Source organism: Agelaius phoeniceus, chromosome 2 (genome assembly GCF_051311805.1).
Source record: "Agelaius phoeniceus isolate bAgePho1 chromosome 2, bAgePho1.hap1, whole genome shotgun sequence".
Lineage (NCBI taxonomy): Eukaryota > Metazoa > Chordata > Aves > Passeriformes > Icteridae > Agelaius > Agelaius phoeniceus.
The window spans coordinates 41,693,677-41,718,992 of NC_135266.1; the positions used below are offsets into that span (position 1 = coordinate 41,693,677).

The 25,316-nt window shown below is 38.9% G+C and overlaps 1 protein-coding gene across 2 annotated transcripts in view; it reads left to right on the plus strand.

The window, feature by feature from the left end:
* The first annotated feature begins 12,259 nt into the window (after positions 1-12,259).
* Positions 12,260-25,316, plus strand: part of UGGT2 (UDP-glucose glycoprotein glucosyltransferase 2) — a 75,220-nt gene continuing 62,163 nt past the window's right edge. For both annotated transcript variants that reach the window (XM_054652360.2, XM_077173553.1), the window contains exons 1-4: positions 12,260-12,461; positions 14,420-14,502; positions 21,678-21,808; positions 22,940-23,052. In XM_054652360.2, the coding sequence (XP_054508335.2) occupies positions 12,295-12,461; positions 14,420-14,502; positions 21,678-21,808; positions 22,940-23,052 (494 nt within the window). In that variant the 5' untranslated portion in view covers positions 12,260-12,294. The remainder of the gene's footprint in view (positions 12,462-14,419; positions 14,503-21,677; positions 21,809-22,939; positions 23,053-25,316) is intronic.

The window sequence follows — 25,316 nt, forward strand, 5'->3', positions numbered from 1 at the left end:
GAAGTCAACCATTCCAGAAAGCATTTCCAAGCAGCACTCAGTGACAAAGATTGTAGCTTCAGTGAAGGTCAGACCATGTCATGCTATTTGGTGTCAGTACCCAAGACAGTTTCTGAACCTGTTTAACTTACTAATGGAGACAACACTGCTGAGCATTTGCAGGTTTCAATTTAAGCCAGAAAAAATTGTGTTCACCCTCTTGCATTTTGTACTGTGGTGTAACCAAGTTACACTTACAAAACTCAGCTTGAAGTTACAGTGTGTTAACTAGCAAAGAAAATCTCTGGCGTGTAAGGCTGTATATGAGTTTACTGGAGTCCCCTGCCCAGACATTGGGAGGCACTTAGGGAGCCCTGCTGGTATTCAGCTATAATCCCAACTAAAATAAGGATGATGCTAAGCAAATTAGCCAAAGGGCCTCTCTGGCTGCTGTGGCCATTCAAAAGATGAGGGTGTCTTCATGATGTGGCCAGATAGAGTCAGGGAGTGGGAAGATACTTTGAGTGAAGTGAGAAATACTCCAATTATTGAAAGATGTAATATCAAATGACAAGCATCCAAAGGGAGAAAACAGACAGTATGAAATGCAGGGTCGTTTTTTTGTAATCCCAAACCCTAAACATAGGGTGCTTATGTATGCTATCTGCAACATGGAGAGAGCATGAGGAGAGCATTTCACAGAACACAGGAAATTGTTGTCTTGTTTCTGCCCTGAGCATAGAAAAACTTAAGCATACTCACACACATTCCTTCCAGCCCTCAGCCTTCTGAATCCTGCAATATTTATGATGCAATCTCTAGAGTGCTGAGAACCTTGTGGGTACTTATTACAGATAAAAGGCACCTGCACCACATCCACACTTATTTTTCCACATTTGGGTCCAAATGGAGATGCTTCAGTCACATTGATAACCATGTAAAAGATATTGCTACTGCATTTTCATATGGTGTTTTGGTTTTCCTAGTAAAGAACAGTCTAGCAGCATGTAATAAACTCCCTTGTTTAAAGATCAGAGTGTCTAAGCAGTCAACAACCAAGTTTTCATATTGCAGCTTCTTCTCTGATCGGGGAGGTCAATACACAGAGATACAGCTTTTCTGAAATTGGTGCATGCTTCCTCCTGCCTTACAAAAACTCACAAATATCCCTATCAACATTCCCACCAGGACCCCCAAACAGCTCATACCGTACTGTATAGGAATTGCAAGACTGTGTAATACTGCCACCTGGTGATAAGCGTCACAGAAGCGTTCTCTTACTCCTACCATCACACAAAAGCCTTTTGCTTCCTTTCAGGTGCTCTTAAACTGCAAGGGTCCATCAAACGTCACTTATCCAACTATCAGTTTATCTTGAGCACTTCTGCTTGTGCTTAGAACTGAAATTACTGAGGTTTTCACAGTTATGAAAGCCATTTCTTCTCTTTTCCTTCAAAAGAGACTTCTAGATATGCCATTGACAGACATAGCCTATCTTGATCCAAATCTCCATCACAACTCCATATGTAGTCTAGAAACTTTAGTGTCTTCAGAGAAAAAAATCTGAAATAATATTAGAAATTACCCACTAGACCTTCCCTATCTCCTTTTTTATTTTTTTATCTTTTCAGTCTTTGGAGTGTAATGTAAAAATTAAAAATACAAAAAAAAAAACTCAAAAACTCAAAAAAAAACTCAAAAAAAAAAAAACCCACAAAAACCCAGAAAACCAAAAGGCAAAACCAAAAAGCCCCAACAGAAACAACAAAAAAATCTTCCAAGAACTTTCCCTCTCCAAGACGGAAAAAAAAAGGATTTCTGTAGTACATGATCTCTGAGTCCTTCATCTGATCTCTGTGGGATACAGGTGAAAACTGAAGAAAAAACATGGCAAATGGTAGATCAGGCTCAAATTCTAGCACCCCTATCTGGCTTTCACAGCTGTCTGCAAGTCTGAACCTTTCTTTTATAACTGACCTCCAACTCCTTAGTGAAAAACAGCAAGCTGAGAACTGCTATCACTTTCTGGGTTGCTGCTATTTCATACAAGACCTTTCTTGGATTCTTTTCAGAAAGCCAACCTGCACCCTTTGAAGTTTAAATTCAAGAACTGCACTTTTTAATGTGCTGCTATGAGAATTTTTAGAACAATTCAGTCCTCCTCTTCGGGGAGGACTTTTCTTTTTCTTAGCTCTTTCTTATTTAACTATCATTCTATAAGCACCTAAAGGCATGTAATCAATGGTTCTTCCCTAACTTAGGTCCATACAAAGATTTAATATTTTCTTTTCGCGTATTCATAATATATAGGAATGGTAATATTTATGCTTTAAATTATCCCCCCCAGATCAGTGAAATACTGGTCCCATCATCAGTAAAAAGTTCAGTTGGACTTCTGGAAAAGGCGAGAGGAATTCAGGTTTAATGCTGAAGGGATCTAAGTTATTTCACAGCTGAGGCTGCAGCAGAATTACTCCTATTACCTCAAATCTGGCCAACCTATGACAGTCACAGCACAGAAAAGTCACTAGCACTGTAGGTGAGAGGTAAGAAATTCATACTCAGTTTGAAGTCTCAGTTTGAGACATCCATCTCTGGCACTAATTTATCTTATGTTCTTGTATTAAAGTATGTTGGGAACTGTAATTACCATGAGAGCCAGGAATTTTAACCTATAATGGCAATCTGTGGTAGCAAATGTCAAGACTAAAATAGCTCTCCTAAGCCACAGCAGAACTATCTGTTGGCCTTGCAGTCCATTTGTAACAGACCAGTGACTACGTAAGAAATATGAGAGGAAAGAAAAATTGTTCAACACTGTGACAGGTTTCAGATTAATAAACTGTAAACTCAGAGGGAGAGTTGAGGTGAAGATTGCTGGAGTGTTCAGATTAAGAATTGGCAAAAAATAAGGGAATAATTCTTTGGCTGTCAGAAAAAGGCAATCAAAGTACAGATTGGTCAAAGCAGCTTGTTTGATCAAAGGATCTAAGGGCACCTCACATTGAAGTGGTTCAGTGAGAAGCATGTACCTACAAACTACCAACACTGCATGTCATCTTGTAGCAAAAGAAAAACTGGAATAGAATAAGAATTGCACTGCTAAGAGAAGACAGAGATGGTCACAGCACTGTAGTCACACTGTGGCTTGCAGACCATTGATGATGAGTGAAATACCAGAATCTGATCTGTAAAATAATTAGCAACCCTGGACCCTCTTCCATGGTTTTGAGGAAGCATAACTGAGAATTGACAGGCATTAAAATAATTGAATTGAGACTTATAACATAAAAAGTCACATGCTATGAATGTATTTTATTTAAATAGAGATGTTTTTAGCACAATTATCATAATTTCTCCCAACTGCTAAGAAATAGTAGGATGCAAGTTGCCCAGACATTTTATAATTGCAGTCCTTTAATAAAGAGGTTGGGAACCCCAAATTTATAGCTAAACTGTGGGGGAAAATAGGAGCTTACACTTTCTTTTGAAAAAAAGATTCTTAGAAAGATTCTTTTGAAAAAAAAATGCTGGGGCCTCCAGCAGGCAGGATCTCACTTTTCATTCTTTAGTAACACAGAGTAGACCTAACATTTCACCTTAATCCTTTCAGAAGGCCCAAGTTTATCAACCTAATATACTATAGTAAATTCTTGTTGACAACTGCCAGTTATCAAAATTATAGTATGAACAGCAGTGTATCAAATGTGAATAATCACTACAAGCAGTGTACTTCTGATTTAAATTCATTTAATGTAGGAAATCGGGATAAAAGGATAACAGGAAACCAAAATAAAGCCATGTTTTAGAGACAGAAACCTATTTCTATTACAATTTAATAGACAAACATAATTTACCCTTAGTTTGAGGTATTAATTCTGTGTGATTACCATATGGTAATCACATAGAATTGTGACCATTTTATTTAATTTATAATGATAATTTTATTACTTTGAGACAAAGTTATTCAAAAGAGGATGCATCAAGATAGCATTCATCCAGCACTAATCCTGTTTCCTTCTTTTTTTCTTGCTTTCTGTGTCATCAGTGTCCCATAATTTGGAGCTGCAGTGCTAGAGATGGGGGAAAAGCTCATCCCACTGCTCTTCCCAGCAGAAGGACACAGGAGATAGAGGTAGCAGCAGCTGGCACATCAGGGGTTAAACAATTTACTTTTCTTTAACAACACTTCATTTTTGCCCTCAAAGTTTATCTACATTAAAATATTCTAAATGTAGTGTGTTTCTGTAAGTCTAATTATATGCGGCATGCGAAAACATATTCGATAATCACATTGCTAATTATGTGCAATCACTTCAATACACAGGTGCAAAGCTCCAGGAATATGCATATTTTAATCACCTTGTATATAGACATAAACCACAACTTTTCATTTAAGTGTTCAGTGACTCCTTTTTTTTTTCTGGCACTACACTTCCTTGGATTTTTGACTGGCTAGGGCCAGAAAAAGAAATATATTAAGCTACTACAAATCTGGAATTTAATTTATATGTGTATGTTCCAGTGCTAAAAAAAACCCTGTAATTCCTTACTTTTCCATGGTTTATGAACATTTTAAAGCACATGTTTTATAATTTATTGATGGACATAGCATGCTGACTTCAGAGATATGGGAATCATAATTTTTATTTTCCTTCTGGGAGCCTTAATTCTCACAGTGTTCCGTTAGTATAAATTTGCCTGGAAAATCATGTATATGTGCATGGGAATGTGTCTTCTCCAGTTTGGATTAAACTTGAAGGACCCTCTTAATGGTTTAAAAACAGAAGGTCATAAAAATCTTGAGCAATAAATTCACTTTCATTATATTTGTAATAGCTTGTGGCTGCACTTTTTGCTTCTCTTTCATTTACATGTAACTGTTATTTTTTACATTGATTTTTAAAGCTGCCTTCACAAAATGGATTGCAATTATCTATGTGTGTAAATCATAAAACCGGAAAATTTTATATACTCAGATTAACTGAAAAGGACATAAAATATTAATTTGCATCATTCAAAAGTAATATTTCTATCTTCCCTCCAAAGATATTTAGCATGAATTACTGGAAAAAAATAGCTTTAGATTACTTGTCTGTAAGTATTCTTTTTCACTTTGGGAAGTGAGCTGAAATGACCCCTGAGAGACAAGAAACTCATCTACTGGTCTCTCTCTAACATTAACAAAAAGACAGACCAATAGAAGGAACACAGCAAAACCAGAAAAGCAGCATTGAAATTTGTTCCACTGGAAACAAATCCGTCATATTTCACACAATAAAGCAGCTGGCTTGTTCTGTTTCACTTTAGCTACACAATTTTTTAACTAAAATAAATTACACTTAAGAGTCACAGAACAGTTGTTACGAGTATTACACATGCTAGTCACCCTAACAGTGTTTGATAAGGCTTTCACTAGATCAATAAGCCAACAAGAGACTCTCCTATGAAGTCCTTTTCATAAATAGTGCTACAGCTTAAGCTGGGTGCCCCCCAAAAAGGACCCCAAACAAAGAAATCACTGGGCAATTATAGCCTTACAAGTTTCCCACCCCTCATGCAACTGATTGGACCAGTAGTATACTAAGCTCATGATGAAACTTGGGGCTCAACACGAAGCACAGGGAGATCCATCCAAACATGAGGAAAAGCTTCTTTACTGTGGGGGTGACAGAGCATTGACGCTGGCTGCCCAGAGAGGTTGTGGAGATACTCAAAATCTGCCTGGATGTGATCCTGTGCACCTGCTCTAGGTGAACCTGCTTTATCAGGGGTTGAGACTACATGATCTGCAGAGGTCTCTTCCAACTTCAATCATTCAGTGATTCAGTGATTCTGATTGGGGTCTTCCCATCCTTCCTTGGGTCCCTTCACAGTCTCCACATGGGCCATTTCTCTTCTTCTCTCTAAGGTTGCAGCTTCTGATGATGATTGCTATTTCCATATCTTCTGACTTGAACTGGCTCTGGGGCCTTCTTTTACTTGACCATAACATGTGTTCAAAATATTTAGGTGAAATTTCACAGCTTGCAACCTACAACTTCAGCAACTTTAGCTACCAATGCTAAGCAAGTTCTGTATAAGTAGCACACCAAATTGCACCACATAGTTTAGGCTGGATGAGGGCACTGAAGGCCGGCTTCTTCTTATAGTAGAGGAGATGTGTATTTGAATTTCTGTATAGAGGCTTTGCCCCGGGAGGTCCTGGTTGTCCTTGATGGGCTGCAGCTGTGATGTCCTTAATTGGGCTGCAGCTGTAACCAATGAAGATGACTGGGATAAAAGGGGGCAGGTAAGCCAGTCAGGGAGGGCCTTGGAGGAGCTCTGACCTGAGAGAGAACAGCATGTGGCAGAAGGAGGCTGTGCAGCGAAGATCTGCAGCCATGAGACTGCAGCAAAGAGGTATGGACTTTAGAAATCTAATAACAACAACATCTTCTACTTGTGGATAAAACAGGACCAGCTTCGAAGTCGCCTCAGGCTGCTCAGCACCTTGTCCAGTCAAGAGTCACAGCACCATAAAAGACAGGTGTAATTCCATGTCACCACTCTGAAATTAAAACACAATGCACAGGGATTTGGAAAGTTGTTTTTGTTTGGTGAAACACTGGAACAGGTTGGACAACAGGTGGTGGTCGCTCCATCTCTGGAAATATCAAAGGTCTGTGGGGATGGGGATCTGAATAACCTGATCCTGTGGAAGGTGGCCCTGCCCATGCCAGGGGGATTGGACTAGATGATCTTTGGTGGTCCCTCCCAACCAAACTATTCTATGATTCTGTGATTCTCTCAAGAAGTGCATTATAGTCTTTGTTCCTGCTTTAGAGGTGCACTAGCAAGACATTCAATGGGGAGTGAGGAATAAACACAAGATTTGTCCCACCAGGGGCTCAGTCACACACACAGGCTGCAAGCCAGCTGCTCCTGGCACCCAGCTCTGCTGTGGCCAGAATGCTGCTCCATGCAGAGCCAGGAACAGGGAGTTCTGCACAAGTTACCTCTCCAATGAGCTCATGCCACCTTGCAAGGCAATGGTTTCTGCTGAGTCTGTACTTCAGCCTGAGCCAGGAGCTGCTGTCAAAGAGCCCTGCCTCCCAGCATATGCTGTCACTGGAGCACTCTGGATGGTGCAGTCTGCACCCTGAGCAGGTGGAAATACAATTGCAATTCTGATCCAGGTTAAAAAGGGCAGAAGAGTTTGTTCAAAGAAAAACTGCACTTGGCTTTAAGTAGACAGTACGTCATGGTTTTGCAGTCCTCGCTTCTGTCAAAGGTGACTTGGTTGAGTGCACATTCAGGACTCACTGGCTAATTTCCCAATTTACATTTTTTTAGGCATTCTGGAAAGGATTCAGAACTCTGCTCACTGATCTGACTAAAAAGGAAAAATCACTGATATACTTTGTTGTACAGGTACATTTTATCTTTTTATTTTCCACCTTGTATAGTACCTTTTGATCCCTACATGATAGGCCTACAGTTCAAATCCTACTACCCTATTCTGGGAAATAGTTTATTTTCTCAGTGAATACACCTATACTTTCACACTAAAGTCTCTTTTGGTGCTGCTGTGGCACTATGTGGCCAGAATTGTCCTGAGGCATTTCATTGCATATACCAATTTCTCAATTAATATAAAGATACACAACTTCGTGCATTTTATTTATAAATATTTTATCTTCTGAAGTTATAATTTCCCAAACAGTTGCATGTGACAAATCAGGTCTAAAATACAAGTATGTGGCTATTTTTGTAATTATCAATAATGGTGATTCAATAACCTTATTGTACATTTCAGGATAAATTATATATCATCAGCATATTGCCTGTGCTCCTTTCACTGAGTACATAGACTTATAAGTAGAGAAAGAAGGAAAAATGTACGTTTTTTCAACACCCAAGAACCTCACAGCCTATTGTAAATAAGAGATTAATTATGAGCACATGTCAGTTAACAACCAAGATTGTTAGTTGACATCAGAAGTGCCAACTCATGCTACATGATGAGCTTGACCCAGGAAAGATAAGCTAAGATTTAGCATAGACAAACTCAGAAAAACCCTGCAACATTGTAGATAAGCCCTGCTTTTATCCACTGGTGCAGTTAGTTTCTCAGATTTGGCATGGTAGGAGCCAGGGCAATACAAAAATCAATACAAGCACACTGTTTATTGGCACAGCAGAGCAGTGGCATTGCTTATGAACTTGAGCTGGTGTATGCAAATGGAGCTGCATTCCCCATTATAACCATTCCACTGTTCTCCACTACATATTACAGACATGCCCAGAGTTTTGTAGGAAGTTTGTTGACCTGAAGTATATTCTACAGATCTCTGAGGTGGATAATTTTAAATAAGAGGCTGTAACTCCTATGTTTAATTCACAAAGAAAAATGTTCCTTCAGTTTCCTTTTTTTCCTCTTTTTCATTTTTTTTTCTTTTCAGTAAAAGTTGGAAAGAGAAGCATGCTGGCAGCAAGCCATTTACTATCACTGCAGCTGTATGCACGGGCATGGCAAAGGAGCATAAATTCTCATTGCTAGAAAGTTGCCACTGAGCAGATTCTGTGAGCTGTTAAAACCAGGCTTATGTTACTTCTGCATCAATTCTTCTTTCACTGGCCCATTGCTGTAAATCAAAATGAAAAGTTAACAGACTATGAAATATATTTGGCATGGTCTGCTCCAGAATAACACTATATTGAGATATGCTAATCAAATAACCATGGCTGGTCTATTCTAATGGAACAGGCAAAAATCAATGCAGTACAGCATCCTTAGTCTTTTCAGGGAAACACCTCAGATGCCTGTCATAGTAGTGACTTTGACAGGTTCTGAAGAGCCTTCAATCTCACACAAGATAAAAGGATGCCAGGAGCTACTGCTCAGGAGGCCACCAGTAAATGACCATGTAACAGGAATATAATTTGATTAGTGTTTGACATTTACCTTACCTCCAAGTAAGGGAGAAAGGGAGCCTTTCCATGAGAACCATGAAAATTGTTTTCAGTCTGTAAAGAAAATAAAGTTTTATTTTCAGCTAACTGAATACGCTGATGAAGCTCAACTTATTTTTACCTATTGCTACTGTTTCTATAAAATAGATATAGCTTACTGTGACTTACAAAACATTTGCATCTTACTGAGAAGCATTCATTAATCACTCCCTCTGTTCACACTGAAACTGCTATGATAATCAATTCCTATTTGCACAGCTGCGATATGAATAATTTTAAATTTTTGGTCTAATTGTTTTTCTGTTCTGCTGAAAAATGATTTCAGAGAACTAAGAGGTTTTTTCACACACACACACGCACATATATATATATAGAATGTATGTACAAGAATGGCCAAGTGTTATTTGAAATAATTAAATAAAATTCTGCTGTAGAAATGAAGATTAAGTCTGCTCTCCATCTTCTAGGTTTGCATTTTGCTTAACAGATTAAAATCTGCCTTTCTCAAATATACAGAAACAGGTTTTTTTAAAGTATGTACTGGCTCTTCATGGCTAGAATGTAGTTAAGGTACCAAAGCAAAGGAAAAACTGATAAATATGCAAAAGCTTTTATAAGGAATGCAATGTTCTCTTACAACATGGTATTTCTTTCCAAGGAGCAATCCAAACTGCATCTTAAACAATGGATTAGGTTGCCTAGAAAGGTTGTGCAGGTGCCTGCCTTGGATTTTTTTTCAACACTTGACTGGACCTCATGCCTAAGCTTGTTCTGAGCTGGAGGCTCCTGAGGTTGCTTCCAACTTCATTTTGCCTATCTATGATCAAAAATTCAACGCCCCTAATAAAATAATAACCCTAAATGTGAGATAGGGATATTTCAGCAGAGAGAAACTTTCTGTCTAACAGAGGTTTCTGTATTTAAGCAGAAAGGATCTTTTCTCAAGAAAACTACTGGACTAGCTGTTTTCTGTAGCTCACCACAGACTAATGATCAGACCTTTGATTCAAAGCTACTGCTTTATCTTGCCAGTGAATTCAAAGCTAGCTATATTTCCATAGCCAGTGCCAATTTTATTTACTTTCTTGTATGGCAAATCATAAATTGCTACAGCTCAAGATAAAAAACGTACAAGCTTGGGAGTTCACATTTAAGCAACAACAGCAGACTCTTCAATATCAATATAAAACAAAATATAACAGAGCAACTTTATATAGAAAAGCAATTGATAGATTAGGGTAAGGTGGGTGGATCCATCATCACATTGAATCGCATGGAGATGTGAAAAATGCATGATAAATGTATATACATGGGGAAAGTGCTATGTACGTCTCACTACTGCTTGAAGAGACATCAAAAAAGCAACTTGTAACTCCTTTAACCATAGGATTACTTGGGCTGTCATGTTTTTTGGTAGATGGTTGATATAAACCAGCTATGGCCTATTCTCTGCGGAAGAAGTGTAGCATGAGCTCTTCTAAGTTCATCAAAAACATTTTGAACTTTGTAAATTTACACTTGCTGTGAATTTTTTTAGGGAGTGGTGGAAGTGTGGCACAGTTCATCACATGTGCACTTACTTTCTATGAATGGAAGAGTTTGGCCCCACACCTGGGTTATCAGCATAGAAAGACAAGGGGACCAAAGTTACTTATCTGTACAGTACTCTGGCCGTGCCATCCCTGTTAGCAGCAGCAGCTCCTGAACTGTCAGTATGAAAGAAATGAAGCTGCTTAGCTTCATTTCACAGCCTTTCTCCACAGAAAATATGCTGATTTTTTTTTTTTAATTTCTAATGGCCTTACACATAAACCAAAAGAAATACTCCTGTGGTTTTAATTATTTCTGCAGAGGTGTATGTACCAATTTTAGGTAAGGTTTATTTAACCTGTTTACGTTAAAGTTGGCATCACTGATGTAACACAGTGGAAGCTGGAAATTATCTGAGGTCTTATAACAGCACAAATTTGTGTGAATAAGTCCAAAGAAGATCAACCACAAAGGTCCTAGGCTGAATTTACATATGAATGATCCTCAGGAGGTATTTTTCATACTTTGACATTATAAAGACCCAGAAGCATGTTAAGTACAGGCACTCTGTGAAGGCAAGTTTCTGTACCATAGTTTGAGATGAGCACTAACCATCCAAAGTTGGTTATATGTGTGTGTGTGTATACATACAAAGTGTATTTATGTATATATACATATATATACTTACAAAGTGTGTATGTGTGTGTATATATATACAAAGCTATAATATATAGCCTTCTCCCTGGAGTTATGCCCTCACTGGCTCCCACCACCCACAAAGCAACTTTGAGCATTTAGGAGATAACTGTGTGGAAAAGAAATTAAAGTGTATGCAGCAGTGACACATTCCAGGTTTCAGTTTTGAGTTTCATGAGTCATTCCAGGTTTCAGCTTCGAGTTCCATGAGTCACATTTTGGAAAAGGCAATACCCCCTATTTTTAACACAGCTGGGAGGTTCCTCCTCCAATGATCAACTGTGCAGAGTTCCTCTGTATTAGCATCTCACAACACAGCTCCAGCAGCACCACGCTCTCTTAGGTCTGAAAAACTGAGGGAATGTAGCAGCTTTGTTGAGGAAATGGACTTACGGAGATTTTGAACACAGGAAAAAAAAATAGAAATTAGAGAACACGAGTCTGGAAATTCCAAGGTAAGCTAGGCAGAAGGTAGAGGCAGAGTTCCTGTGAAGCTCATGCTTCTTGAGGGGAAAAAAAATAGGCAGATAGGCAACAAAACACGTGTCAAAATTTGGAAAACTTGGAGGAAGGGGAAATAGAATGCCTTTCTCTCAGAGGAAGCATGTGTATATTAGGTCTGAAGCTGCGCACCCCGAGTAAGGATTTTACTACTGTTTGTAGTAAAGGCCGAGGGAGAGCGGCCCGCCAGGACAGGGTCAGCGGGAGGTTGGGGGAGCGCCAGCGCAGATGGCTGCTGTCCTTGGACACGGCCATGTCCTTCCTGCAGCCACCGCCACCTAAGCCTAGGGCACCCTACGTAAATCACACACTTGCACTAAACAACCCGAAACCTAAAAAAAAATTTAAAAATAACGGGATTGCCCGATGCCGGCAGATGGGCGGGGCCAGACACGCCTCAGGGCAGAGGCGGGCGGTACCGCCACTCCTGCGCTTGCGCACTCCTGGCGCCGCGTGTCACGGCGCCGGCCGCCCCCCTGTTTTTTCTCCGTCAGCCGCTGATTGGCCTCCGCGCTGACCAATAGCGCAACGCCGAGGGCGCGGCGTAGCCAATAGGAGAGCGGCGTGGCTGTGCGGGCGGGGCGCGCGCCGGGCCAGTGCGGGGCTGGGCGTCCCCGAGCGCCGCTGCTCCTCATGGCGGGCTGGGCGCCGCTGCTGCTGCCCGCGCTGCTGCTCGCCCTTCTGGGTGCCCGGCCGTGCTCCTGTGGCACTGCTCCGGCCTCCTCCTCCTCCTCCTCACAGCCCGTCACCGCTCGCCTGGCGGCGAAGTGGCCGGCGACCCCGCTGCTGCTGGAGGCGAGGTGCGTGCAGCCTCCTCCTCCTCTTCTTTCTCCTTCTGCTCCTCCTGCCAGCACCGCCCTGTCCCGTCTGTCTCCTGGGGAGCAGGAGGGCGGAGGGACCCCCTTTTCCCTCCGCTGAGCGGGAAGGAGGGCTGGCAGTGTTTCTCTCTGTCGAAGGGTGTGTTAAAGTAGTTTTTGGCTGTGAGGCTTAACTGCGTTCTCCCCTCGGAAAGTGTTGTGGACCGTGCTGGCAAGGCTCTCCCACGCTGTGAGGGAGCTGTGCAAGCGTAAATTCGCATTTACCCTGCTCAGGCGTTTTGCAGGTCGCTGGATCAAGGATATGTAATGGGCCAATTACACCATCCCTGCCTTCTACTGGGTAACACCTTCGTCTGCCTCCAAGTAGTTTGCACGTTAATTAAGTGATCATAAATGTACTGGTGTAGATGTGAACATGTGAGAGTGAAACACGGTGAAGTACTTTTAAAAGGTATTGTTAACTTGAAATGATAGCTTCAGCCTGGAGAGGAGGAGGCTTTGCGGTGGCCTAATTTCAGCCTCCTGAGGGGAGCCTACAAGAAAGGTGGGGAGGGAGCCTTTCTTACAAGGGCATGCAGTGAGAGGATGAGGAGGAATGGCTTCAAACTGAGAGCAGGTTTAGACTGGATGTACGGAAGAAATTCTTTATTGTGAGGGTGGTGAGACACTGGAACAGGTTGCCCAGAGAAGTTGTGGATGCTCCATCCCTGGCAGTGTTCAAGGCCAGGCTGGATGGGGCTCAGAGCAAACTGCTCAAGTGGGAGGTGTCCCTGCCCATAGCAGGGGATTGGAACCAGATGATCTTTAAGGTCCTTGCCAACCCAAACCACTGTGATTCACAAAAGGGAAAATGTTTTCCGGTTTTAGATGCTTGTGGCTCCCCTGCCCATTTGGCTTAAATTTGTTTTGTTTTTGAACTTATTGCTGCCGTTTGGAGAACACCCATGGAGGGTAGGACAGCAAGCTTCTATAATCAAAGGAGAGGCAAACTTCCAAAGTAAAGATTAGAAAACAATACAGTCATGCTAGCAAATGGAACTTTTTGGTAGACATAAGCAGGATGTTCCTGTAAGGAAAACCACAAACCTTAGAAATGTTACCTGTAAATCATAGAATGACAGGGTGGTTTGGGTTAGAAGGGACCTTAAATACCGTCTAGTTCCACCCCCCTTGCCATGGACAGGGACATTTTCCACTAGACCAGGTTGCTCAGAGCCCCATTCAACCTGGCCTTGAACACTGCCAGGGATGTGTCATCCTCACCTTCTCTGGGAAACCTGATCCAGTGCCTCACCACCCTTACAGTAAAGAATTTCTTACAGTAAAGAATTTCTTATGTATATCTAACCTAATTTTGCCTCTTCCAGTTTGAAAAAAAAAATGGAAGGGCCGTATTTAGTATAAAATAAACCTTATTTAGAATAAAGTAAACCTTACCTTTTATGGTTTGTGAGGATTAACCCATGTTTGAAAGTGTTTCAAGGATTGACAGTCTCCCTCCATGCAAAGGAGATGTCATTGATGAAAGCCTATAATTTAATGGAAAACTATAACCTGACAGAGAGTGTGTTCTTATTTGTATAGTTAGCTACTATTTAATAAAATCTATGTACTGAATTGATTTAATGTATAAGTGTGTATTGGAATATCTGTGGAAAAATAAAGTGAATGTTTTGGGGCTTTTCTTTAACAAGAGAATAGTCTGCATGCTTTACAGCTGTCATTGTTGAGTTTGGATGATAGTACTCTGTTCAAAATATCTTTTGACCAAAATACAGCTCGGTTCAGTGTTTATGCTCTGGAGATGGTTGTTATTCATTGGATATCTAATGTTTGGTTGCTGATGGGTATTTATTATTTTGAACAACTCAAGGTTTTTTGCTGTGGTGCATCTTTGGACAAAATCAACCTATGGACAATTAATTTTTATTTTTAAACAGTGAATTTATTGCGGAAGATGGTAATGAGAAGTTTTGGCAGTTCTTGGAAACTGTGCGGGAATTGACAGTTTATAAGCAAGGAGGTAAGTTAAACAGCATGCTGGTTTTTAATATGTTATCTTGTGCTGTATTTAACTTTGAGACACAACACATTAATTAGTTCTAGGCAGATCAAGCCTGACTCTTCCATTATTGCTTACTGGGTAGGTTTCTTTCAGAAAGTTGTAGCATATTTTCCTCTAAGAGCAGTACTTGCAGAGGAGTTTACAAAAAAAGAGGAAGACAAGATGGACTGAACTGCTCTTACAATATGGAACAGAAGTGTTAAGATAAAAGATACCTACCTGCTTACATGACTTGCCAAGAGCTTATAGGATATTGAGACTTCATGTTTTCTGTGAGATGGGTGCTTGCAGGGCAAAAAATCACAGAAATAACTAAAATGAGAATGCTAGGTAATGCTAAAGGAAAAATTTAGAGAATTACCAGAAAAGGTTTAATACTTTTACATAGCATGGAGACTGTTTTCTAGCATCAATACTGATTTTTTAGAATGAAGGTTTATCACTGACCAAATAGGACTAAAAAAGCCTTGCATGATTGGACAGAAGAATATTAAGTTTTTGGAAATTTGGGGAGAAGACCAAAGCGTAAAATCCAGCAGAAGAAACATAAAAAGCCACCCCAGAAGAAACGTTGGAGAGAAGTTTACCAGAAGTGTCCATGGTAATGAGAAATTGGGAGACTGATGGGGCTTTACACCAGGTTGGGCAGTATTAGACCTGCTTGGTAGGTCAACAGATGAACAAGGTGAAAAAGGCTTCAAAACAAGCTAAGGCTGCTTCATTCTGCTCTTTATTTACAGGACAGTACAACTCTTTAGGCATGAGTGCAAGCACCTAACACTGCCACTGGAAGGGACTTGAGGGGAATTGAATGTTAGATGAATAGTCATAAGCTAACAAATTGTAGAAAGATCATGTAGAAAATGACAGTGCGAAATGCAGGTACATGAAAAACGCTGTATATGGGAGAGAGAACTTGAGAAACACCATGTTTCAGCAATTGTGACTGACTGAAAACAACTTAAAAATGTGCATCTGATAACATTATTTGAATGCTCAGCAGTGCCCCAAGCAGCCAGGAGACTTAAAGGATTACTAGGAAGGGAACAGGGACACGCATGATAAACCAAATTTTGCTGCTATTGATTCCATGATGTGCTTTTATATTAAGTAAAATGTGATGGTTGACTTTACTGTCTCCCTCTGGTTTCCTCATTGTTTCTTTAGGATGGAAAAAGTACAAGCAGAAAATGTAGAAAGAACTGTGATTTTAATTATAGAGTATCAACTGAGAAAATGAAAAAAAGCACCCAAAAATTACTGTCAGGTTAATATCCTAAGGTCAGGAGTATATGCAAAACCAGAGAGAGTCACTGAAAACAAAATGCCCAGGTGGTGAATGCTGCTAAAAGCCATCCTGTACAAGGCATGGGGACATGGAAAATGGAAGTAGGTGCAGAATTTGACCTGTGGTCAGCTGCTAGTAGCATTTGTTGAGGCAAGTGCTGTTGACTAATGCTGTTTAAGGTCTTTTTCAGCCCACAGGACAGTGGCACATGTTACATTCTCCACAAGGTTGGGAATGACTCAAAACTGGGAGGAGAATGTGGAAGGTAGGACTGTAATTAGAGGGACCTTGGCAGACTGGAGAGACAGGCCAACAGAAACACTGGGAAACAGCAGAGGCACTTTACAGACTCCCTGTACCCTGCATGTGGGCTGGAATAATCTCATCAACTGCATAATCTTGGTGCTGATTGACTAGAACTGGTTTTTTGAGAGACAGAATGGGGATCCTTGCAAGCAGTGAGAAGGCCAGCTACATGCCAGGTTGCAGCAGCAAGAGGGTAGCCAGCAAGTCAAAGTGTTCCACTGTATGAGGCACTTGTAAAACTGAATCTGGAGTACTGGGGCCATGCTGGGGCTCCCTGTGAAAAGAAAGACAAGAGTCCATCATTGGGGCAAATCTAGGAGAGGATCTCTGCAGTGCTTAGGGAGGTGGAGACTTCTGAGGAAAGGCCGAGAGAGCTGTGAATGAACCTGAGAAAAGAAGGAGTAGGGAGAGACCTCGTATCTGCAGTTTCCGAATAGGGAAATGTGCAAAGGAAGTGGAACCAGGCCCTTCCTGAAGGTACACAGCAGTATGAAAAAAAGCAAGTGCAGAAGTTGAATCGTGGAAGTTGTGGTTAGATATTAGAGGAAATGTTTCTGCTGTGGGATTGGGTAAACACTGAAACACTGCTCCAGGAGGCTCTGGAATCTATTAATTCAGATAATTCAAAATTCTACTGCATGAGACCTTGAGCAACCTAGGCAAGCCTTGAAATTATATCTCTAAGTAACAGGTTGGATTAGGTACCTCCAGAAGTCACTTTTAACTTACTCTTTTTTTTCTAGGAGTGGTTTAGGTTCAGTTGGTATTGCCTTGAGATAAGACTGCTGTATTAGATGATGTGTCAGGGGTTTTTTATCAGCCATCTCTTTTTTGCTTGTTTAGACACACTTTCCAAGGGGTTTGAAGCTTTAATGACATTTATTATTAGTGACACAGATGTCTGTTGAAATTAGCTGTTAGTTAAATACCTACTTCACCTGGATAAATTTTTTCTGTGATTGAGAATAAATTCTGTGATTAAGAATACATAAATTAGAGTAGGATGATCTCCATGACCTATCATGCCAATGAACTGTTAGATGCTGGCAGTTGGCAACCTTGGGACTGTACTAAAATACTACTTTAATGAGGTATATTGAATAGTTGATGTGTGTATTTATCTGTATGGCCAACACACACCTATGACAGTAACACAGGAAATTTTGAGGTTCTGGCACCAAGGTGTTTTCCTAAAAGTTGAGTCGTAGTTGGGGTAGTTTTAATCCAAGGAAATGGATGCTCTTCCATTAGAAGAAGTCCGCATTAGATGTTTACAAGAAACTGCTTGGCTTGAGTGAAGAATCTGGTACTGCAAGACTGCAGTGGCACAGTTTAGTGGGGTGTGTAATACATAACGTCTGAGGAGAAGTTGGTCCTCTGTTTGGTGTGGAATATGAGTTCTGTCCTAACTGCTGCATGTCATTGATGTAGAGGGATGGTCATGATGTGTTAAAACTGATGTAGCAACAACTGCTTCAGTAAATTAAAGCATCTGGCTGAAAAAGGATTGGTTGAGGCAATTGACTTCTCAGTTATTCTCCCAGTGATGCCAAGAATAGACAGGATGAATAAACAGGAAATGAAAGCATTGTTTGTTTATTTTTCTAAGTAGAAACATTTTCATAAAAGCTAAAGAATTCCTAGATTTGAAGCTGAAAATCTGGATTTATAAAGGAATTCAATGATAGACTTGTATCCCAACATACAGTTTAATGTTTCAGAAGAGTTGTAAAGTGTTAAAGCTAGAAGGCAACTTAAAAAATCAAGTACTTGCTTTTTTTCTTCTAAATCCTCCCTTGAATTATTTTCAATCTGTTTTTTTTTTAAATAAGTTCTCATTACTTGTTGTTTTAAATTTAGAATAATCAACATCTCTTGTTAATTTGCCAATTTAAAATATTTAGCATTTCTGAATTAGGTTTATTAATGATCTGTTTAGCTGTGATATTTGTAGCAGTTTAATGGATTTGGTAAGAATTATTTACATGGAATTTGGTGAAACATTTAGTCTGGTGATGTATTTGGTGGTTTTAACTTTTTTCCTTTTTACTATGAACTCAAGTCAGCTTGGGCAGCATCTTGATTATACCATATGGAAAATATGAAAAGGTTGTTGGTGGGATACACTGTATTGAATTAATGTCTTCAGGGAACCTGGACAACTTATGTTGTTGCAACAAAATATGTTGCACTTAATGTGCAACATATTTTCTACCAGGCTTGTGAAATACTAGGAAAAGCAGATGATCCTATTTTGGGCTGCAGGTATATTACAGAGAAATTAAAGCTGCAAAAATTTCATACTAATACCAGCACTTAAAAGACACTGAAGATGGCATTTTTAACTTGCTGCTGCTTTTTTATCCCTAAAGGTTAATTTGTGATCACTGAGGGAAAGTAAGTAGCCAGTTCCCTGCTGACTAATTATCACTTGAGTGTTTACTGTCTTTCCAAGTGCTTCAGTTTATATATTGAATTTTCAGCAGCCTCATAAATATATGTTAAAAACCAAAACAAAGCCAACATTCAAACATATTTTCTCTATGGAAGCAATTTTCTCTGGAAAAAAATGTAACTGTATATTTCATATAACAACCCATCATGCAAATTGTTTTTTGCAATTTAGAAGACTACACATTATTCACAACTAAATTAAAGAAATATTTTTTATGTGTATATAAACCTTAAAGATTCCAGAGGAATCAGTTTCACAAACTGATTTCTATACTAATAATGCAATAAAATAAAGTATTCCCTCTTTACTGGCATCTTGCTTGGATGGCACAGAGATTTGACTGGCCAGTGATTGCCTGAACTGCTGTTACCTGAGATCTCTAATTCCCTAGCTGATCTGTGGATCCAGATATTTGTATCTATGCACTTGGACCAATCCTCATCCATCCATCCCACCAAGTAATTATTCTGGCACACTGTGTTCTTCTGATTAATTATGTTCCTTACATTTACTCCCCTTACCTCCTGTGCCTCAGTACTTTGAATTCTCTTGTGGGTTACCAGCATATATATTCAGGTTAACTTTGTACTGTGTGTGCATGAGGCCTGAGGACCTGTGCTATAATACTTTTCTTATGTTTTGTGACTGCCCTGGTTGTCTCTTTTAATTATGTTTAACTTGCCTGTGATAAAAGATACTGCTGTAAATTGTGGATAGGAAATGTCAGCATTTAAATGTGAGTTTGCTTCGCTGGCTGTTCAGTTCTTGCTGTAGTCAATCTAATCCATTTGGCTACAGGAGTAGTTGAGAGTTTTTCAGCAGACAAACTAAGGCATCTTCAGAGTGAGCTTTTCAGCTCTTGTTGGCCACTAGGCTATATTTCACATGGCTAGGATGAAAGTTTGCAGATGTGAAGTTCATACATGTGCCTTCAGATGTCTGCAGTCTGGAGCTGTATCCTGTTTATGTGGTCTCTTATTTACTTTTAAATTGACTTTGTTAATTATTTAGTAGTAATATGCTGTCATGCAGGATTTTATAACCAGAAGAATCTGGTTCTTTGTGATTGCCTGTAACAAAATAGGAAATTTACTATGAATTGTACTCTTTTGGCAATGTTAAAATGAGGGAGGTAGTATCAAATTTAGTAGATTGGAGGGCAGGTAGTATCAAATTTAAAGGATTTGGTACTATGTGAAAATAATTTGCAATGCTCAAACCATAGTTCTGATTAACTGAAATTAGCTCAGTTGGTTAGAGCATGGTGCTAATAACACCAAGGTCACAGGTTCAATCCATGTACAGGCTTTAAGAGTCCACTTAAGTTCACTGTAGTGTTGAACTTGAGGATCCTTGTGAGTTCCTTCCATGTCAGAATATTCTGTGTGATTCTGTGTGTGTAATAAACTCTAAAAATTTGGTTTGCATTTGGCATAGATTCATGTGTCTTGGTGAAGTTCAAAGTACAATTGTATTTTAAGTGAAGACAACAGTGTTAATAGAAGTTGGAGTGGTAAGAGTGGATGATTTAATTGATCCTTGTCAATGTTGTACAGTCCTTTTAGAACGCAGAATAAAAAAATCCTTTTTTTTTACTTATTGAAATCATAGTAGTCATAATCGTCTTCCAGGAAAAAAATGTCAGCTGTTTTAAATACACCAGTGAAAGCATAGATAAAATTAGTAAACAAAAAAATTAAAGACTTGTGGTAAAAATATTTTGAGATAGTATCTTTAGAATTACATATTTAATGGCTCTTCATTGTCTTTAGTAGGATGTTATTTAGGCCAAGTGGAAAGGCAGGAATTTTGGGTTTAATTTTATTTTTGTGGAGATAATTTGAAGAAAATTGGAAAATACAGTTATTGAAAAAAAGTTTCAATCTGGAAGGATTTGTTGCTTCCAAATTTTTATATTCAATGTTTCGAATGTGTGAAGCCAAATTTATCTCATTTCGAATCACAGAATGATTAAGGTTGGAAAAGGCCTCCAAGGCTGAGTCCAGCCTTTCACTGATGGCCACTCTCAGTTAAATCATAGCACCAAGTGCCACCTCTAGTCACTTATTGAACACCTCCAGGGATCGTGACTGCACCACCTCCCTGAGCATCCTGTTCCAATGCTCAACCACCCTTTCAGTGAAAGAATTCTTCCTGATGTCCTACTAGGAAGAAAATTACCTCTACCCCTGCTGAAACCAGGGCATCACATATAATTCATTGGAAAGAGCTTTCTTGAAATGCAGATTATGTACTTTTCTAATATAAGTGTTTTTTTCTAGTGAATTACAGCAAACTCAGCTTTTCTAAATAATGAGTTTTAAGGAGGAGAAGGCAGAAAGAAGGTACTAGAGGCTTTAAGAGCAAAAGAAGATTTTTTTTCTTTCCAACTATGACAGGGTTGTAAAGAGGAAAATGAGAGGATAGAAGCTGCTTAGTTATGAAAATTGAGTTTGCCTGTAGAATGAGATTTGAAGGTTAATTATTTCCAAACCAATGTTCTGTATTATCACTTTTGTCATTCCCAAGCACCATCCACTTACCTTCTTGCTCAGAGTCCTAATTTTGACTTTGAAAATACAAGATATGCAGGGAGTGAGGAAGCCACTTCACATGTTGTATCCATTCTCATACTCTTGTTTATCATCTATTTTTAAGGAAGAAATAGAATATGTGAGAGTAGCCCAAAGAATGACACCTTTAGAAAATTTTTATTTATGTATCTTGCATGGTTGGAGTGTTTCAAAACTAAATGTTAGGAAATTATTTGTAAAATAATGCTCTATTCAGGCCTTTCCACATAGATTTTTTGAGTGGGTTTTTTATTGCTGAAAAGAATTTCAATATTCACTAGTGCTATTGAGCTCTCTTTTGTTGGGGTTTGTTTTTTTTTTTTTTGGTGTTATTAGGCCTCTGGATTCGTAGGAAAGGAAACAGTTATTAGTGAACAACACTGAAGACTTTTGAATGCTAAGCAGCACTGGCATTAATGCTTGCTTATTATGTAGTGTAGGCAGATATGCCACATCATTTAGTGCTAAATACTAAAAGTTTGTCTTGTCTTTTTTTTTCTCTCTTTGACAGATTCAGAGTACTCCTATTACAATTTAATCTTGAAGAAAGCAGGACAATTTTTATCCAATTTGCAAATCAATCTGTTGAAGTTTGCACTTTCCATACGGGCTTACTCTCCAACTGTTCAGATGTTTCAGCAGGTGACAGTATTGCCTGATATATTTGGTACATGATTGAATGAGGTATTTTGGCTAAACAATGTTCATTGTTACAGTTCAGTAAAATATATGCCAGTATCATTTGGAATCAAACGTGATAAAGGTGATGCTTTATAAGCTGGTTATATTGGCAGGAACAAATATCCATGTTCAATTGTATGGATACCATTCCTTTCAGGGTAGATTTTTTTTGCAGTTGTTCATTTTTTGAAAAATCAGGTCATGGGGATTTTTTGCATTCCTTCAAATAATGCTGTGGGAATTCAGACGTTTCCAGAGTAGGACATTTCCTGTAACTTCAAATAATTTATATTTGCTATTTAGTGGATTTCTCATCTTTCTCATTGTTTTAGTATGTAAAAAGTTGAAAAGTTAGAAAAACTGCCTTTATTAATGAAAAAGTGAGAGGACATAAATTCACTGTGCCTCTAAACCTAAAATTGCTACTCCTCCTTTTGGTAATGCCACCTTTAGGATAAGGTGCAAAGTCCATGTTTCTGAAAGGTAATAAGCTGTAATAAAGTTTGGGAGTTTTGCAGGTGTTCTCTGGAGGAATATCATAATCTCAGACTCATGTCTCTTTGTTTTTACCTTTCAGCTGGTGAATCCAGACTCACTGACATGCAGTCACATGATTCCACTTCATATTGGAATAGCTGAGTAGAGTTTAAAAAAAAAGGCAGGGGATGGGAAAGAGAGAATATCAAAAATTGACATTATTTGTTTGGCATTTATTGGTTTAGAAGTCTAATCTTGGGATTTTAACATGATTGCTCATAGCAACCAAAGTTAAAGGTATCTCAGAGTGAGAATCACAGGCTGTGATTTTAGCTTGTGGAGATGATTTCTCAGTCCTGGCTTTACAGAACATAAATTTACTTTTCATTTTCTGGAGTATGACTGTATTTAATAGACTACACCTCACAAAGGTTATAGGGTTTTAATCTTTTAATTTTTTTCTTTTTTTTTCTTTTCCCCCCACATGTACCCACTTTTGAACGGGCTTAATTAGAAACACAGCTTAATGGCAGCTGTTGAGTTATTTTAATCAAAGGGATGTGAGTTTAAGTGCAATCAGAGCATTCTGGTTGAGTATAATTGTTGAAATATTAGATTGCAGCTGATGAACCTCCACCAGAAGGCTGCCGTGCATTTGTGGTTATCCATGAGAAGCACACCTGTAAGACTAATGAAATAAAAAAGCTGCTGAAGAAGGCTACTAAGAGGTAAATATAATGATCTGGTTTAAGAGGAAAAATAGATTACTAAGGAGCTTAATATTAGTAGAGTTCATCAGTTATGAATCAAAGTAGAGTGGGTTTTAAAATAAAATCATGGGGGAATAGCCAGGTTTAAGTTACAGTGTGCTATTCTATAGAAACTTAGAGTTTCACACGCCTGACACAGGTCTGTCAGCAGGACACTTTATAGTCAGTGTCACTGCAGTTGATGTTGTCTGGGATGCAAGGGCTTGGCACAGGAGTAGAAGTAGTAGTACTCAAAAGTAGTTGAGTACTCAAAAGTAGTTGAGTCTACCTCATAGACAGGGCATAGAAAGGCATAACCTTTCCTCACCTCTTTCTGGATTTTCTTTAGATCAGCCCTTTCTGCAGGTTTTGTCCTGTGGTAACTAACATCAGTCCAGAATTAATTTGAGCTCTGAAATAAAATGTGTAGAACCTATCAAAATACCAGTAACAGAATAATGAAAGTGTAATGCTTAATCTAAATTTTAAAAAAAAGATATTATTTTGTGGTTTTTTAAGACCTCTGTGTGAATTTTTTTCTTTTTTCCCTCCCTGCAATGGTCACCATGATATACATTAGTGTTCATACCCTCAGCCATTTCATGGAGATATGCAGAGCTGAAAGATTATTTAGTAGGGTATATTTCTTGAATTTTGCTTTCTGTCAAATATAAATTGGGGAGGAGAACCCTGAAAACATGTAAATTTGTTTCTTTCAGGGTTGGTTGCTTCTGAAAATAATTTTGTATTCTACAGGTGTGATTTGTGGTGTATTCTAAGTCCATTGATACAATTACAACCTACTAAATCATTGTCTTTTGTTTATTCAATAGCCAAGGTTTCTGTAAAAACAACTCACTGTCTAGTTTGCAGTGTCCCATTTTTATGGGGATTATATTCTTCTAAAAAATAATAGTGTCTAAAAAATGTCTTTTTTTCCTAGATAAAAGCCAAAAAATACTACAGATATTTTTATATGTTGTTGAATTCTTGTGGCCATATATTAAGGCATCATGAGATCATAACATTTTATTGCAATGTCTGAATATAGTAAACTTCTAAAGCAATTAACTGGATTCAGCACATTCTCCTCTCTGGAGATATTATTTCCAAATTTACAAAATTCTGGAAAATCACAACAATAAACAATGGAATCCTGAATTATTTAGAATTGAGAGAGTTAGACTTGTCTTAATGAGAAATCATTAAGAACTTGCATCAAAACTGAAGTTTCTTTATTTGATTGGTCTTCTATTTTCAATAACTTAGCAGTTAGTCACATCACACCATTCAGAGTTGAAGGGACAAAATTTTCCCTCCTTCTCACTACCCCAAAAGTAGTTGTATCACTCAAATATTTAGAGTACCTGAGCTAGACTCTGAGAAAAATGTGTTCACATTCACATGTTCAGGTAATTGTTCCCACTCTTAGTTCCCTTTGTTGCAGATGCTTCACCTGTGCTGATGATATTTAGGCTAGGTAATAATGATGGGGCTGTGCTCCTCTTTGTTTTCTACCAGGTGAACAAGTGATATAAGGGACAGTGTGCTGTGTTACAGCTGGTTGCTCTAAACCAGTCATTCTTTTTCTGTCTTTTCTTAGAAGAAAGAGATCTTTTTGATTTGTCGATTATTTTTTTATTTCCAAGTATTTTCTTCTGTGTTCCTTTCTATGTCTTTTGTCTGTCATGACACTTCAGTTCAGCCAGGCCAATTTAAGCTATGCTTTTAGTTGTTCACCGTATTTGGATGAGGATGCTAGAAGTGTCCTGACTTTAGGGACTGATAATTTCAAATCTCACTGGAAGAGAAAGAAGAAGCTGCAGCATTCTTTTTGTGTGGATTCATCATCTCAACCCAACATTCAGGAAGTCTCAGGCTCTTTGGACTAAGGAGAGCCCAAATATTCTGCATGTCAGGGTTGAGGTTTTGCTTCATTCAGTCCCTTATGCAACAGCCACTATGCAACAGCGATTATGTCTTTTGCATTTTCAGCCATGTTGCAACGGACTGTGTAGGTCTAATTTGAAATATTTTGTGTGGAGGTGCAATGGCTCCTGAGCTCAAGGGTTCTGGGCATGTCAAAGAACACATGGTTAAATGGTTGGGATTGCTTATCTTGCTAGCTGTCCAAAACACAACACTAAAGTTTCTGGGGCTGTCGCTATGAAGAGCAGAACCATTAACAGAAAGTCACATTTTGCTCAAAACAATCAGTGCCTTACATTTGTCAGTACATGTTT